The 18227-nt window shown below is 43.6% G+C and overlaps 1 protein-coding gene across 2 annotated transcripts in view; it reads left to right on the forward strand.

Moving 5' to 3' along the window:
- Positions 1 to 17215, forward strand: part of zmiz2 (zinc finger, MIZ-type containing 2) — a 38499-nt gene extending 21284 nt beyond the window's left edge. For both annotated transcript variants that reach the window (XM_072658328.1, XM_072658329.1), the window contains exons 3-19: positions 3654 to 3768; positions 5087 to 5280; positions 6110 to 6293; positions 6938 to 7162; positions 7375 to 7569; positions 8691 to 8792; positions 9225 to 9393; positions 9795 to 9936; positions 10977 to 11187; positions 11313 to 11418; positions 11539 to 11696; positions 11881 to 11948; positions 12139 to 12207; positions 12520 to 12764; positions 12923 to 13092; positions 13326 to 13565; positions 13726 to 17215. In XM_072658328.1, coding sequence (XP_072514429.1) covers positions 3654 to 3768; positions 5087 to 5280; positions 6110 to 6293; positions 6938 to 7162; positions 7375 to 7569; positions 8691 to 8792; positions 9225 to 9393; positions 9795 to 9936; positions 10977 to 11187; positions 11313 to 11418; positions 11539 to 11696; positions 11881 to 11948; positions 12139 to 12207; positions 12520 to 12764; positions 12923 to 13092; positions 13326 to 13565; positions 13726 to 13833 — 2701 coding nt within the window. In that variant the 3' untranslated portion in view covers positions 13834 to 17215. The remainder of the gene's footprint in view (positions 1 to 3653; positions 3769 to 5086; positions 5281 to 6109; positions 6294 to 6937; positions 7163 to 7374; positions 7570 to 8690; positions 8793 to 9224; positions 9394 to 9794; positions 9937 to 10976; positions 11188 to 11312; positions 11419 to 11538; positions 11697 to 11880; positions 11949 to 12138; positions 12208 to 12519; positions 12765 to 12922; positions 13093 to 13325; positions 13566 to 13725) is intronic.
- Positions 17216 to 18227: the final 1012 nt, after the last annotated feature.

Consider the following 18227-nt stretch of genomic DNA (forward strand, 5'->3'; position numbering starts at 1 on the left):
CTACATTCAGTTGATCTTTTCATTTTCCTGCTTTTTGTGATATTGTTTATTTTGAGAAGCACAGCTTGCCTCAGCTGCATTCTAAGCCGCCAGTGATGTCCATAAATATAGTCAAAAATATAAAATGGAATAAAAGTAGCAGCCTCCCAAGTTAACTTATCCTGGGTATCAGAGATGCAACCCCAAAAACGGACTTGTGCACACATTTCACAACCTGTTTTTAGAATATTGCGAAAACACAGCCCAAAACATCCAAAATAAAATTGATTGAACCAAATTTATGCTGAAAATGTCTTCTGCTGGCTGTTGCTAGTCATCAACGGCATGCTGAACCCTCACTTATTTGCACCGCCTCTGATCTGCCACACTGTTGATCTGAATTCCAATTGGCTGTGCCGTCCGCTCACCACTGATTGGGCGCCTGGGGTTTTGGCTCCGGAACAGCGGTTTCCTGTTTAAGAGGGGGGGGGGGTGCATCTGGTGGTTTCTACAGAGGAACTGAAGAAAAACCTCAGCCTGCCATGGAATGCTTTAAGCTACCGGTGGACAATCCGGCCAACAAACCAACCTCTTTTAAGCTTCACAACGAACCCTGCGATGACGACCCACCGCCGAAGGCCGTCGCTCAGAGCCACTGTAGAACCTCAATATCCTGTGGGCCATGAGCCAGTGGTGAAGGGCTGCAGGTCAAGCTGGATGGAAAAGCGTCCAGCAGCACTGTAGACTTTCTAGTCTTAAAGAGGCAGGGCTCCTATATAGAGCGGTCACTATTGATTTGTATTAATAATTCACTAATGTAGTAATAATTTTGCCAATTAATTGAGTAATCAGAGTTTAAATGAAGGCTAGCCAGTAAAAACTGACTTCACCTTTCAGAGAGTCAGTGCCATGCAAACGTTTGAGCTCCCCTGGTTGCTCCAAAAAAAACAATCATGAAGTTCACGATGAAACATTATTTTTAGCATTTTAGGCAAGATTAGGATTTTGTTTTTGTCTTGTATTTTGTCTTGATAAAAGGAGCTGAAAGAGTTCAGTGCAAAAGTTTGAGTAGCCTGAGACATTTGCGCTCTCATGTAACTTTTACCAAGGTCCCACAGCTTAATTAGCTTGATAGGGTTATGGTTTTCCAGTCAAGGTTTGGAAAGGCCTGGTGATGCAAGTTTTAAAGCTTTATGAATACTTTGACATGTCAAACCTTGCCCCAACAATAAGCAACCATGAACTTTGCTGTTTAACAGCGGTCTCTGAAAAATGAAATATATTCAATACCCACAAAGCAGGAGAAGACCATAAGACCACTGTTTCCTTAGTTCATAATGTAATTAAGAAACCGCAGTAAACAAGAACAGTGGAGGTCAAGTTAAGGTCAAGTTAATACCAAGAAAGCATTCAGAGAAAACTGCTCATAAGATTGCTGGAAGGCACAAATCAAAACCCTAGTTTAAATACAAAAGACCTAGCAGATTCAGCTGATTTCAGCAGACTCCAGAGTAGCAGTGCACTATTCTACTATGCAGCAACACCTGCACAAAAATCTTGGAAGACTTGGACTTTCTTGGAAGTCCTGATGCACTTCTGAAGTTAAAATGGAACACTCTGGCCGCCATGAGCGAGACAATGTTTGGAGATAAAAGGGTGCAGAATTTCATGGAGAGAACACCTCACCAACTGTTAAGCACTAGGGTAGATGGATCAGGCTTTGTTATGCAGCCAATGGCACAGGGAACATCTGTAAAAACATCTGTTAAAAATTAAGCTGAGAATGATGAGTTGGAGGTCTTCTACAGAAAGATGATGATCCTAAATACACCTCAAAATTTCCTTGGGACATGTTTAAACCTATAACACAAATGTGTTTCAGTTTCAAGTATTTTTGTTTGCTGCTAACTTTTGAGTGGTAGCCAATTCTACCAACCCGAGTGTGATCTCTAAAAGCACTAAAAGCCTACAGCCTTGTGCCAATTCTGACTGAGGTGACTGTTTTTTTTTTTTCTTTTCTTATTCTTTACCCCCTCATTTTTCGTGCTAAAGCCCTGGGTTCCCTAGAGGACCTTCAAAGTCATCCAAATATTAATCTCACACTAAATGACTTGATCATCCACTACATAGCTACAGCCTGACTCTAAACAGAACCAGGCCCCTAAACAAGCGTGTGTATTAAGGAAGTGTATTAAGGATATCATCAGTGCTTGAAGAACACTTATAAACTGCACATTTCATTACAGACAGTGTAATTAGTCTAATTGGTGGATAAAGTGCAGCAGATTTTAAATACAGTTAAATAATCACTGTCCTCAGTACAGGAGAGTACCTTTATAGTAGAATCTTTGGCCACTAATGCATTTCGTCTGCAATCATGTATAGTGCAGATAATATCGTCTATCGTAAAAAAAAAGTGATTTATATATTTATTTATTTTATTATTTTTTTAAACCATATCGCCCACCTCTACCCTATGTGCAAGCCAGATGTTGGCTTCTCAGACGAACATTTGATATGCTCAGACTGGTCTAAAACCCGTTCGGGAGGCCAAAAATTGGAGTCTTCGCCTCTCTCCAACTGTCGAGTCTGACAGACGAAAGATCTAGAGACTAGAGCCAACCATAGCCGCACAGACTGACGATTACACTTGTGGATGCTTGAATATCAAAATTGGTCAGAGCGCACCTCCCTGGTTAGCATTCACTGCAAATTTGATTAGTTTAAAGACACATTTGATATTTGCCCAGTCTACTTGAATTGCTTACTACTTACTGATTCCTGGTGTTTAAGAGTAGTAAACAAGATTCGTTTGCAGTATGGGTGGTGTTCTTACTCATTTGTGCCATGAAAAGGAAATTATGCCCATACCAACCAAGCGTTTTAGTAGCGCCTCAACACGATGCTTAAGCCGAATAGTAACAGTGCTGAACCTCTGTGCTGAACCTAATTGGATGCCTTTCAGTTATTTTCTGTTTTTGGAATGCTTGTTAGTCACGGTATTAATATTGTGTGTATCGCACAGTGGCAACATGCGCCGTGTGTAATCACACACTGCTAATTTTTACCAGCTGTATTTTCCGCGCTTTGATTCAGAGCTGCGTCTAATGTAGTTTGGCTAATTTTGGAAAGATTAAATGGGACCAATCTGGTTTGATCCAGTTATACAGAAAACAGTAGGTACTCAAACACACACACGCGCACACACAAGCGTGAACACTTACACTCTCACCCCCCCTCCCTTGGCATCGCTACTCTTTCCTGTCTCTAAGTGACTGTAGTCGCCATGGAAACATTGTGCCGAGCACCTCTAGAGCATGTGGCTGTGGCACATTCAAGTCACACAAAGACTCTCCTATAAGCGCGCTCTCTCTCTCTTTCCCTCTCTCCCGTGCCGCATCTCTCACTCCGTTAGCACCATATGTCAGTATCACATAAAGACATGAACATAAAAAATCCCACCATGTCATTCCCTACCAGCTTTAGGTTTCCGCAGTATGATCGGCAAAACCGAATCGGCTGTGAATCAAGCATTGCCACCTGCCTGGTCTCGTAGTACAGAGGGAACAGAGTGAGCACTACAAAGAAAGAGGGGGGAGAAGAGTGAAAGGGTAGTGGTTAGTAGTGTTTTTCTTTTTCTCTCTGGTCCTAATCCTGGCTGTCTCTTCCTACAGTGACGGCTCTTACCCCTATGACCCAGCGTCCTGGCAGCAAGGCACCAACCAGCCCCCCGGCTCCCTCTCTGTGGTAACCACAGTGTGGGGGGTTACCAGTCCTTCACCCAGCCAGGTAAGCCTGGCCCCGTCCTCATCCTTGAGAGTGTAAGACTGCGAGGCAACAGAGATAATTAATCACTGTGATTTAGAAACCTTGTATCTCCAAAATGGCAGGTTTATATGAGAAGGGGGGGTGTTAACTTTGAATGGATTGTAAACATTTCCAATATTCCGAATCATTTTAGAGCATTTCTGTTGGTCTGACATGAAATTTGTCGCACTGTAAAGAACAGCTGCCAGCTTCAAATTGGGTCAAAGTCAAAATCACTGAGGGGAGTTTCCAATTACACCATAGGGAGCAACAGAGTCTTTCTTATGATATATTTACATACAATGTTTAATTAAGAAATAAAAAACACTGCTGTATGTCTGATGGTATTTTTACTTGCTGAAGCCTGCTTCATGTTAAATAAAGTGCGTTTCAGATCATGGATCGTAGTACAGAGCAATGTTGATCTAAAAAAATGACTAACCTTTTTTTCAATGAAAGGTTTTAAAACATTTTTTTAAACAAGCAATCTGCTCCATAATGATAGAAAATCAAAACAATTATACATGTATTTATTAATGATGAAAATGTGACAAATTAAAGTATATATTATGGTCATCAGGAATTTGTGACTCCACATAAAGAACAGCTGCCAGATTCACATTGTTGGCGTGAAAACCAGCAAAAATTCATTGACTGTGACAAAAGTAGCATCTAGCACACAAAGCAGAAAGCTTCTCTAAGACTGCATGACGCTAATGGTAATTTAGTATTAACGCCCCTATGCGTATTTCTTTTTTTTTTTTAGTCATTCAAGCCGTTGTTGCAGATTTACAGTTATTTCCAGTGATTTACATTGATTTAGATGTCTGTCTTTGAAAACTATTGGGGGCGCTAACCTGTTCATTTAGCCTGTTAGCGGCCTTCCTCGAACAGTAACTTGAGGTAAGTGGCAGACAGGTTATGCACCGTAAATGTAGCCACTGCCTTGGTGTAACTGGTGGCTAGGGACTGATTTATAACACAGTAAATGTTCCAGTATTAGCTGGTTAGCTAATGTTGATGACCTGTATTGGGTTTTTTTTTCTTACAGTCATACTTTTACCCTTTTGATGAAAATCCTAATAGGATAATACCAAACACTCATGATTGTAAAGTGAAAGAAATAATAAGAAAAGTGAAAATGTACTTATTGATTGTCAGTGCCTATAATTATCGGTACATTGATGATGATCCAGATATGTTTGTCTGGATCACTCAGTGAAGAACGAGGTGTTTGATCCCAAATTAATGTCAGACAAATGAATAAAGTACAGAATTCACTCTTCCACACTTTTCTCAGGTTTTTGGCGCTCCCATGGGCCCAGGTGGTAACTCGGCTGGAGGTCACATGATGCCTGGCAACAGCCCCGGCATGAACTCTCCCCAGTTCATGGGGCAGCAGGGCTACCCGGAGCCCAGCAAGGGCTACATGCAGCAGGGCATGTACGGCCGGCCCAGCGGGGGCTACCCAACGGGGCCTGCATATGGCGGCAGGTAAGAGCAGCTTACCATGCTGGTGGTGTTGATGTTGTGTAGGCTTGTAAGAAAATACTGATGATATGATTGTGATATTGTGTTTTGTAGTACTGTATCGATTCTCAAACTGCAAAATTGGTGTCAGACAGTGGTTAGTTTTGTGTTGCGTTTAAACCCCAACCACTGGATACCCGTGGTTTTTATACTATGACAACTTCAATATGTAGTGCAATATATTTAATTATAACCCGTATCGTATCACCAGGTTCTTGCCAAGACTTGGTCCTAATGATGAGCTCACCTCTGCTCTGTAACTCTGGCTGTGTAAGTGTGGGGCTATGTTTAGGTCTGTTGAGTGTTGAGGGAGCAGGGTGACGTCAGAGCACCAGTCCAGCGTCATTGTGCGGGGGCTGAGCGCACTCTTAGCTCTGTGTGTGTCAGAGAGGGAGTCCCGCCCCTGCACTGACTCACTCATCTGCCCACACGTACACACACACACATACTCGCACTCAAGTTCATACACACCAGTGTTGTCTTTTCCCCCAGGAGTGATTTGCATAGCAATAAATCTTTTGAATCACTGACTCGGAACATTTCATTTTGCTCCCGCTCTGTGAGACATAGCAACGATCAGGCTTTCTACTACGCCGCATAGCAACACGCATAATCGGCCACGTTCATGTCTTGTTCCTCTGCAAAATATGTCACACCGCCTCTGGCCATGTTCTCCAGCGTGGCCAGTGTTAATCTCATGTTACGCTGAAATAGAGAAGCTGGGAGAAGCTGTTAGATGCCATGAATGACTTGTTTGCATGTGTTTGTGTGTGTTTCTCTCCTTCTGCTTTAGCTACCCTAATAACGGTGGGGGCTCCCTTGGGATGCCACCTCACGGAGTCCGCCCCCCCACCGACTTCACCCAGGCTGCTGCTGCCGCTGCTGTGGCCGCCGCCGCCGCGACAGCAACTGCAACCGCCACCGCGACTGTCGCTGCGATACAGGAGAAGCAAAACCAAGAGATGAATTATGGGCCTGTAAGGAGCATTGCCTGTTTGTCTTAATTTACCCAGCTGTTAATAGATGGCTAATCACACAAATGCCACTGACACTTGGCTTAAAATCCTTCTGGACACGGTTTCCCATTACAATGAACAGAAACAGGCAAATAAAACCATCCTGATGCTTTTAAATACACACATCGTCTGGCAGGTTCCTGTTGATTGAAGGGTACAGCTTTCAGCTCCAGTTTTTTTGTATGGCGAATGCACTGCAATTGAAATCTAGTGTGCCATTGTGTGAAGATCTATCCAGCGTAGAGCGTTAAACTCGCCCCCTGCTGGCGCGAAACAGATTGCCTAATTTCAATTCCAGAAACATGGTTTTAATTAATATTAAAAGGGGGATGTTTCCTTTTGCTTTCCTCTCCCCAGTCTCATTGTGAGAGCAGACTTAAATGTTGGACAGTGAGTATGTAGACGCCACATCATAACCACAATGGCGAGGGTAGATTTGATTGTTCATGCTGGTGACCTAGTTGCTGTTTTCCTTTCTGTGCCCAGAGCTTGTCATCCCTGGCTGCTGGCAGCAGGCACGTCTCCAGCCATTGTTCAGTGCTGATGGGCGTGGGGCTGTGTCTTTCTTTTTTTTTTAATAATAAACTCTCCTCTCTGCTCCACAGATGGGTGGTGCTTCCTCTTACAACACCCAGTTCCTGTCCCACTCCGGACCCCGTGGCCCACCCACCATGGCTCCCTCTGGCATGGTAGGCTCCAGACCCCCATCCATGGGGCCAATGTATGCCTCACAGGGGCAGCGGCTTCCCCAGCATTCGGGCTACCCAGGTGGCCAGCAGGGACCCCCGCCGCGACACCAGCAGGGGTTAAAACGCCCCTACAACTCTGAGGTTAGTGAAGATGAGTGTTCCAGTATTTTTGAGCATTTAGCAGGGATTTCTTCTTGAATAGAACTAGAAAGCTTAGCAGAATAGAGATTCTTTTCACTCTGCCACACAGCCCTTGTTGATATCTATTAAAATGTCATTTTGCTGGGCTTGGCCCTTAGGAGTGCCACAAACCAAGATGTTCAATCTTCTTATTATTTTGTTTTGTCTTGCAGGGGTTTCCAGGGCAGCAGTATGGCTCTGGGATGGGGGCTGCGGGGCCATATCCCGGACAGGCCATACAGTACCACGGCCCAGGCCCACAGCGCTCTGCTCCTTCGCCCTCCTACACAGGCCACAGAATGCCCCTCCAGCAGGCCAACATGGGCCAGTATCCTGCAGGACCAGGAAACCCAGGCCAGTACTATAAGGTGAGATGGCAAACCAGCAGCCTCAGTTAATGGTCTTCACACCCTGAGGCCCCTGAACAGCCTTGCTGGCAGTGTCAGATGCTTTCTCCAGGATTATTTTGACGACTCATTCTCAGAGTTTGCTTTTATGTAGAATCTTTGCAAGTGGCTTTTGACACTGTGGCATGCTAGCATTATCAGATTTCATGGTGAGCAGGTTCTTGCTTCTGTGTTTTGTGGCGAACAAGCTGCTGCTTTGTAAGAGTGAGACCCTAGAATCTGATACTTACTGCTGCTGCAGTGAATTGAATTCTACATCTGAAAAGATCTTGGAAATGTCACTTAAAGCGAAAGATCAGTCACCGCTGTGTGTAGGTGTTACACATATGAATGCAGAAATAAAGCCTTTGCTCAATACGTGCACTGGCTTATCTTTTAATAACATGTTGCGAACATTTTCCAATTGCTGCAATTGATCAGCCAAATCATGTTTGGAGTCCAAATTTTGCTGGAGCTACAAATAAATCCCTGGCATCAATCACTGGAAATCCGTAGTCACCCAGAATGTTTTGTAGCCATGACTGGCATATAAACAGTGGACACTGATAATTTCTCTAATTCAGTAAATGTAAAGTAATGAATACTCAGTAAATACCAGCGCTGTTGCTGCTGCAGCAATCGTCTACACGGTGCAAGGTTTTTTTAAATATAGGTTTACAGTCATACTGTCCTCTAAACCACACTGACTAGTCTAAGCAACCTTACTGAAAACCTTAATGTGGTTTGAGCACTTTGAGAGAAGTGTGTGTGTGGGCTTGTGTTTACAGAAACTATTAGAATGACTATTGGCATTTTGTTATTGTAAGCAATGTCGATCTTGTAGCTAAAGTTTAAACCAAAAGGAGCAAACTTTTCACTTTAAGTATGCCTCGACCGATCAACTATCTGGTTTCAGTGGAAAATTCTGTAAAATTAGAATTTCTTTTTGCCACTCATTCCAACCAAGGTTGATGACAAAGGCATTTGTTAGCAAGAAGCACATATAACAAACAACAAAAGCCTTGCACTTCTAAGTATAAAATGTCTTTTATTTAATAAGGTTTCATTTAGAATGACATTGAAATGGCTTTTTTGTTTCCCAGGCAGAACAGTTTAATGGGCAAGGCAATAGCCATGGCAGCCTGGCTTCAGGAGTGGCTGGAGGTGGAGGGTACAACACCTTTAACCAAGCAGCTGTGAATGGGGTCAGTGTCCTCTCTCTCTTTCACTCTCTTACTCTCCCTTTTCCACTCTCTTTCTCTCTTGCTGTTTGATATTGCTGTGTGTTTCCATAGGCCGCTGAGCGCTCCAAGTGACTTGGCTTTTTGGTTAATGTTTTACAAGTTCAGGAGCACCATGATTGGACTTTGTTACTCAGGGCCCATGCTCTGTCAGAATTAGTTTAAAGGAGCTCCTCACGCACAAATACTTATATGTGAGGAAACTGAAATAGTGCCAGTAGTAATTGGTTTCCCTAATTCTGTTTGCACAAGACTAATCTGACCCTTGCTAGCTTTTGTTCTTTATTAGCATTAATGAGTGTTTTGGGGGAAAATGAGTTCTTTCGATTCTGAATAATCACACTGGTTAATGGGTCCAGTGTTGCAGTGGATGCATAATCCTTTTGTATTTTGTAGCCTGGACGAGCAATGCCTGGATACCCCAGCTCTCCACTCCCAGGAAACCCCACTCCTCCCATGACCCCAGGCAGCTCCATGCCGCCCTACATGTCCCCTGGCCAGGACGTGAAGTCTCCCTTCCTTCCTGACGTCAAGCCCAACATCAACTCAATGCAGCCCCCTACAGGTACCACTTCATGCTAGCCTGGAGCTAGTATCCTTTGCGTTGCTATGCAGTCTGAGGTAATATCTGAATGGCAATTACTGCACACTTTACACCACTTCATTGGAGATAAAAAGGCATACATGTGTCTGTAAACATGCCAATAAAACACTGTCCATAAAACAGTACCTTGGTTTGTTTTTGTATCCAGACTTGCCAGGTTACCTTAGGCTATTTGAATCGACAGTAATTCTGTTGGCTAAATCTTCTGTTGCCCTACTGCCTTTTCTTATCCGCTTTTTTAATCCTGCTGTTTGCAAACAAGAAATCCATAACAACTTGGTGATGTTGACATTTAAATGAACTATCCCTTAAAGTGCCCTTAGCCCTCAGTATAACTCTGTACTCTCCAATCCTGCCTTTAGGGAACCCCAGCGATGACCTGCGTCTGACCTTTCCTGTTCGGGACGGGGTAGTGCTGGAGCCCTTCCGGCTGGAGCACAATTTGGCCGTCAGCAACCACGTCTTCCAGCTGCGCGACTCGGTCTACAAGACACTCATGATGAGGTAAGACTTCACCGTTCAGCACATTAGTCTTGGTTTCCATGGTCCTGTGATACTTGCAGCATGTTTAAAAAAAACATTTTCATAGCGGGTTGTCTTATGTATGCCAATCAGCACCTGTCAATGAGTGGATATATTGGGCAGCAAGTAAGCATTCAGTATCTTAAAGCTGATGTGTTGTACACAGGAAAAAGCTAGCATAATCTGAGCCACTTTGACAAGAGCCAAATTGTGATGTCTAGACGACTGGATCAAAACATCTCCAAAACATCAGGCATCTGAGCTGGACAGCTTTCCAAAAGTGGTCGAAGGAATGAGAACTGGTGAACTGGAGTGGTGGGCCATGGACACCTGAGGCTCTCTGATGCTAATGGAGTCCCCACATCACAACTTCTAGGGCTTAAAGGATCTGCTGCTAATATCTTGGTGCCAGATACTACAGGACACCTCTTAAAGGTCTTGTGGAGTCCTTGCTTTGATGCATCAGGGCCGTTCTAAGGACATGAGTGGGATCTGCACAATATTATGCTAGTGGTTTTAGTGGCTGATCAGTGCCTCATGCATGTTTGGTGTTTGTTCACATACTATAAATATAATTTGAGACTTTTTGCTCTGTACAGATTTTGAGTGTTCATCAAGGTATTCATATGTTCCAAAAAAAAAAAGCATACGTTTCACTGCTCCCAAGTCTCTGCTGTTGTCGAGTAATTGGTAGTTCAAATCCCTAACGATGCCGATGCCACAGCACTTTCAATAGCACAGTTAGCCACTTTGTCTCGGGGGGGGGGGTTCTCCAGTATTCTGCATGATGCTAGGAGAAAATAGGTGTCTGATGTACTGGCAGTTACAGTTCTTCAGTGATGTTGCTTTGCTGGCAGTTTAAAAAAGATACAGTAGAATCATGTGCTACCTTCACACTAAGGTATGTAGCATTGTGTAGGAAGCTGTGAGGATGTACATGATTGCTGCTCATAGTAATAGAAATATGCTATTTTATAGTTTCTTCTACTGATTGATCCCATTTCTGTTTTTCTTTTTCCTAGGCCTGACCTGGAGCTGCAGTTTAAGTGCTACCATCATGAGGACCGGCAGATGAATACTAACTGGCCGGCCTCGGTGCAGGTGAGCGTGAACGCCACGCCCCTCACCATCGAGCGCGGTGACAACAAGACCTCCCACAAGCCCCTCTACCTGAAACAAGTGTGCCAGCCAGGGCGCAACACCATCCAGATCACAGTCACCGCCTGCTGCTGCGTAAGTGTTTTGCAGATTTTCCTTGTTCCAACGCATCAGCTGTGCTGAACTGCAGCCCTGCATGTGTTTTAACTGTTTATATGGCTTGTAATTTTTTTTCTTTTCTACTCTCTCCCACTCTCTAGTCTCATCTGTTCGTGCTACAGCTGGTCCACCGGCCCTCAGTGCGCTCTGTGCTGCAGGGCCTGATGAAAAAGAGGCTCCTGCCGGCTGAGCACTGCGTCACAAAGAGTGAGTTTCAGTCCTACCACTGTCTCTTCACTCTTGCTGTACTTGCCTTTATAACTCTTTGACACTTGCACTGCACTACACTGTGATCGCTCAATTTGTGTCTCACTCCTTTACTTACAGTCAAGAGGAACTTCAGCAGTGGGACAATTCCAGGAACACCTGGCCTGAACGGTGAGGATGGCGTGGAGCAGACAGCCATCAAGGTCTCGCTCAAATGTCCAATCACCTTCCGCCGCATCCAGCTTCCTGCACGAGGCCATGACTGCAGACACATACAGGTGAGGACGTGAATCCACCAGTTTCGCGTTGTTCTGGATGGCAAACAAAATACATGGAGGAGTACCTTTTAGAAAGCAACCAGACCAATTGTAGCAGAAAATAATAATTATTGTAAGTAATTATACCTTTTTAAAGTAAGACCATGCTTTAGTAATTGAAGTTGTCGCTGTGCTTCCCCCACAGTGCTTTGACCTGGAGTCTTACCTGCAGCTTAACTGTGAGAGAGGAACTTGGCGCTGTCCTGTGTGCAAGTAAGAACTTTGTTCTCTTCTGATTCGATTTTAACCTTGAAAAGTCTGCTCTTGGAATGCCATCTCATGTTGGCTTAGCTGTTATGTTGTCTAACAAGATATTTTTGAGTATCATTTACATGTCAGGTTAAAGTGGCACAAACTCAAGCATAGTCCATTAACAGTTTGTTGTTATTCCTGTTCTTTACAGTAAGACTGCTCTTCTGGAAGGGCTAGAAGTGGATCAATACATGCTGGGTATTCTCATCTATATCCAAAAGTAAGTATTTGTGCTTTTTAACTTGAATTTAACCATTTAAATACTTTTGACTTTGAATGTAGGCCTACATGTTATTACTATCATAACATTCATAGCTCCCAAAATGGAACCCTGTGGCACCCCACAAAATCTGGTAAACTGAATGGCAACCAAATATACAAATAACAAATTTAAGTTTTGATTTAAGGGTTTAACCTCTAAGCAAAGCACAGCATTCGCCTGGCCTGTCTTGTAATGGATGTTGTATGTGGTAATTACATATAAAAAAAACAAATACATTCTTACAAAATTCTTTTTAAACCCTTTTAAAAGTTCGGACTATGAAGAGATCACCATCGACCCAGTGTGCAGCTGGAAGCCGGTCCCCGTAAAGCCAGACCTGCACATAAAAGAGGATCCAGACGGTCCAGCTCTGAAGCGCTGTCGCACCCTCAGTCCCAGTCACATGATCCTGCCCAGTGTAATGGAGATGATTGCAGCGCTAGGCCCGGCCTCCTCGCCCTACCAGTCCCTGCCACAAGGTGGCAGCAGCAGCACGCCTGATTATCCCAGCCAAGGTATTGTAACTGTATATTTTGGGTGATGAGCAAGACCTGCTTTAAAGGCAATAAAACTACATTAGCAAACAAACTGGTTCCTCAAAAATTTTACCTAAAACCTTTTTAGCCTTTATTTCTGATGCTGACGTTACTTTTTTCACTCACTCATCTCTTAGCTGGTTCAGGATATTCTAACCAGCCAGGCTTCTCGGAGTTTCCCAACGCCCCTGGCACACCAACCCTGGGGGAGTTTGCCTCGGGACCACCACCCCTCTCCTACCAGGCTGACCTGCCGAGTGGGCTCTTGACCCCTGAGAAACCTGTGGGGCACCCAATGTCTGGACAGGTAGCTCCACTATTATTACAGATTACAGATCGCAACCTTGTATGATCTCCGTTTTGCAAAAAAGCTGACATGTTTAAGGTCAATAGCTTGATGTCCATAGTTTGAAACTCTAGGTTTAGCTTCTACAGTTAACTTCAGTTGCTAGCAGCATGTATATTGATTTATTTTAGTTGTGTTTTGTTTGGTTGTTTTTGGTGTATTCAATGTCCTTTTCTCCATCGTCTCTATTACAGATGCCTCACTCTAGTCGCATGGACCCATCCCACAACCCTCTACAGCAGCAGCAGCAGCAACAACAACAGCAGCAGCAGCAACAGCAGCAGCATCAAGCCCTTCATGGTAGTTCCAACCTGGGTGGCCCAGGAGGACCCATGCATTCACGTAACTCTGCTCAGAATCCCCGGCTGCACACAGACAGTTTTGGGCTTGGTGGCCCTGGAGGGCCAGGAGATGTTGCGGAGCCTGCCCTCGATGTGAGTATTTGAGAGCTTGATGTCTTGGTCTGTGCCACGTAGAAGACTATGGGAATTCATGTTTGTCATAGTTCAGAAGAATGTATTGTACTGGTGGCACTGGATGCTCAGGCATAACAGCCCTTTATTCTAATGGCTTCTCTCGCCTTTATTGTTCCAGCTGCTCCCAGAGCTCACGAACCCGGATGAGCTCCTGTCCTACCTGGGTCCTCCAGACCTGCCCAACAACAGCAATGATGACCTGCTCTCACTGTTTGAGAGCAACTGAGGCTACTCACTGCTCCCACACCACATCCAGCTTGGCCACACCGTCCTGAAAAATATACCTCCCTGCCCTAGATACTCTCAGAACGCTGATGAGGAGGTTTAGGCGTCAGGGCTGGGAATCCTTGCAGATGTTTTGAGTGATTATTCTTTTTTCCGCCATGTTCCTTGGAGACTGGAATGCAGTCGTTCTCATGGCAAGGAAGGTGCAGAAGATATTTTAATTCAACTTCAACCTTTGTTAGTCTGCCTCTGAACTGTTAAATGTCAAAAGATTTTATTGTTTGTTTTTTTTCTTTCTTTTTTGCTTTTTTTCCCTCCCTTTTTTATTTTTACATTTGGAAGAGTTTTTCATATTTCCAGCTCTTGCAAAAACCATTTGTAGAAAAGCACCTCATCTGTCAGACTTGTGCTTAATGTAAATTATAGTGCGTCGGGAGGAGGGCAGAAGCCGCTGCGCAATTTGCCCGTTGACGTTTGTTCTTAATCACATTTTAAATCGAGTGTAAAGTAGTACTGACGTTCTGTAAAATCCTCCGTTTGTTGATAACAAAGGAGGAGGACCGAATTTCGATAAAAGCTACAAGCTCTTTTTAAGAAAGATACAAAGGGGAAAGCCAAAATAGTTCTTGCCTATGTCGTAAGCTAAATGCAAGTAAATGCTGGGAATGCCAATGGACCTTGCAAAACACATAAGACACAGACACGCCTTACCTCAACAGGTTTAAAAAAACAAAAACAAAAAAAAAAACACCTAAGGAAAAAAGAAGAATCCACCAGTAAGCTAGCGCCCTACCCTACAGGTCTTCATCATTACTTGATCTCACAAACTTGTACTTTACTTGAAGTCCAAGAGTCAGTTTATGCTTTGTGTTAGGAGACGCCTCCACATGGTCTGCATGCCCGTGTCCTTCACCTTGGTGTTTAGAGATGCAATCAGGAAACCTATCTTGTTGTAGCATCAAAGGAATGTACTGTAAATGTTTGTTCGCAGAACTTTGCCAAACCCTTCATAAAGGGGGGTAGAGGGAGGCTCAGTCTCGAGGCAGGCATCAGAGAAATGCATTTACCCCGCAGCAACTGTAGACGGGCGGAAAACGTACAATCCTTGGGAGTGTGTTCACGCAAGATAAACGCAGAAATTTGGTCACTGAATTACAAGAAGCACACATGCGCACACATGCCTCTAGCTACACCCAGTGTCTTTCTAGCACACGCTCATCCACTCCACTCCTTGCTCTCTGACTCCTTAATCGTTGGTTTGTTTTTGAACCCCTGTTCTACTTAAACAACTTTGTCTTCCTGCCCTGTTAGCACAAGTTCAAGTGCTGATCAGTTATATCACAGCCAAGACTAGACGAGGAACAAAGCCTTGATTCTGATCGTTTGCCGTCTTCACGTTCTCATTTGTGAGGGTCGATTCTAGTTGCTTTTGGATATGCAAGAGATTTTCATTAGAAAAGTGGGAATTCTGCTGATGTTTCGGAGTTTGCATGACTGAGGCATTAAGGTGGAAATAGTCATTAGGCGGTGAAAAGGTTTGTTGTAAAGTATCGTACCGACTTCACAGTGGTGGTGTGTGGAACCTGGTAGCCATTTGATTTACTATGCAAAATGACCACTGAACCCAGACATGTTTTCTACGTGTTTATATCGTCTCTTTTGGGCAAACAGTTGTCACTTTTTTTGACATAATTGGAACATGGCAGGAGTTTTGGAATCTGGCACATTGTGTCAAATCCGTGTCCATGAAATTTTCAGAAATGGCTTGAAATAAAACCTTCTACAACAAGGTGCAAGGTTTTGATGTGACTGAAAAGATGTAATGTTGAAGGTGACATACTGATAAATCTGATTTTATAATTATTTCATGTGATAACTTTTCATCGATGCAGCTTCTAGAGGCGCTAAATCAGTGGTCACAAACTTTCCTCCTCCTGAAGAGCTACACCTCTGCTGGTTTGAACTCCAACCCAAATTGAACACCCCTTGTTCAGGCAATTGTGAACTTCTAAAGGCAGTCATTAATTGGATCAGATGGGTTGCTTGAGGTTTGATCCAAAGTCTTGCAGGATGGTAGCTCTCCAGGTGCAGGGTTGAAGGCCACTACACTCAACTTCTCAGACCTCTGCTTCCACTGACCACCACTGTGAGCGGTTCTGACTCTAGGCTTCTCTATAATGGAGCGTTCCGTACCAAACCCTCTCCGAATGACTGTTTACATCTTGACCATGCAAAATTGTTGGAATTCCCCTTTTAAGATGAGGACTTGACAGATGCACAACGGATTTGGTTGAACAGAGTCTAAAAACAAACAAACAGACAGAGAGGAGAGGTCTCGCAGAGGAGGGGTCTCGCAGAGCACAAGCAACCCAAATCACACGTTGCGGACAGGGTTTATCACACACATACACGCACAGAAGCTCGCTAAAACTCTCAAAAGAGTGCATTCAGGTCCTCAACTTTCCCAGTGCGACGTCTGTTTTTTGTCTTGTCTCTGTCGCGTCTGCGTTCACGTTTGCAGTGGTGATGGCCTCCAGGTGGTATGGTCTTACAGCAGTGCCCAAACTTGTTACTGACGTGGAACGGTTCGGGGAGCGGTGTTGGAAATTATGTACAGATATAGGACTATTATTGTTACAGATGTGAACACACACACACACACACACACACACTCTCTCTCTCACACACACTCTCTACCCCATGATGATAGACCGCTCAGACGTACACACCCACAGATTAAACACTATGTCAAACGTTTGTTTTGTCAGACCTGCTCTTCTAGTTCCTGTTGTTCCTTTCAGTTTAGTTGCGAAGGAGAACAGATGGAGAGGAGAACAGTCTACCACCCCGTTTGCCTCGTCTCGTCTTATTTTATTATTTATGACCGCTTTCTCTGGACACGGTCAGCTATGTGCAGTTTGTATCATAACAATCCAGGGAGTGTCAGGAGTTATTGGATGTGCAATTGTTTTTGAAGACATTTGTGTATCATATAATTTTATCTTTGATTATATAATTATTGTTATTATAATAATTATAAAGATAATTGGTGGACCTGTATGCATCTCTCTTATGTGTGTTATCTAGCAAAGTTTATGAATTTGTTAAAAAGAAGAAGAAAAAAAAAACAACAACAGTTCATTTCCCATCAGATCTGTGACTATGAAGGTTTTCAATAAGAGCGCTGAGAGACTTTTCCTTGAGACCAGCACCAAGTCACACTTACTGTTAATCAAACTGTTCAAAAAAATGTTTGTCATGTGTAGGTGAATCTTTAAGTTCTAACAGTTGAATTAAACTTGTAAAATTGAAATCATTTTTTGTTTTTTTCTAAAGATGTGAAATATTTCCATTATGTTTTTTAAGTAAAGACTTAAGCCCCATCGTGTTTCATTTGCATTATTTGCCAAGTTGTGACCAGCCCACTGCACCTGGAGCTTATCTGTGAATGTTGCAGCTGCTGGATATTGAGTTGAAACCACGGATTCATGCTGGCACAGTTCCACAAAACTGAGCTGAGTGGGTCTTTAGTATCCTATTTCTATTGGCATTACAAGCCCAGTGAAACTGCCTACACTGAGAGAGTCGGAGGTGTTTTCAGAAGGTCCAATAAGAGTGGAGCTGAAGCATGTGCCCACTGGACAGTCCTCACCTTTTGGCTCAAGCTCTCTGGCCCCCGGAGATCTGTAATGATGGTCACCTGTCTTGCTCCTTGAGATCTACCCTACTGTAGACTTCAGCACCAACCCAAACTCCTATTTAACTCCAACCTGATCCCGACCATTATTGTCTCGAGAAGGCCTTGATTTGGGTTGGAGCTGAAACCTGCTGGAAGGTAGAACTCCAGGAGGAGGGTTGAAAACTCCTCATGTTTAATACTGTAGCCCCTGTAAAATCCCTTGATGCCAGATCATTAGCTGAACCTAATCTTCTCCATTGTAGTGCTAATTAGTGTCTAAATATGCCACCGACCGTGCACTCTGCTGTTGTTGAGGGTCATGGAAGCAAGCAAACTCATTCTCTACATGAGCTACAAATAGTTTGATTAGATAAAACAAAGCAGTTTCAACTACATTAGTAAGACTAAAATGGAAAACTTTGAATTCTGGCACATTTTGTGTGCCAACCCTAATTAACTTTATCCTGAAGTTAAGAAGTGTCCAATAGGAAAGTCCCTCTGCTCTTTTTTTTTTTTAATTGAACAGGCTTGACTTATCTATCCAAACCTAGAAAACACAATTTAGTGTTCTCTCTGCTCCCAACACACCTGATATAACTTATTTGAGATAAAATGCTGGAAAATGAAGGAATAAATATATGCAGAGAAGGAGGCAAGATCGCCGAGTTTAGCCCAGAGTCTGGACTGTCCAATAGGAGAAGAGCTAAGAGACATGT

The sequence above is a fragment of the Salminus brasiliensis genome, chromosome 16, assembly GCF_030463535.1.
Source record: "Salminus brasiliensis chromosome 16, fSalBra1.hap2, whole genome shotgun sequence".
Classification (NCBI taxonomy): domain Eukaryota; kingdom Metazoa; phylum Chordata; class Actinopteri; order Characiformes; family Bryconidae; genus Salminus; species Salminus brasiliensis.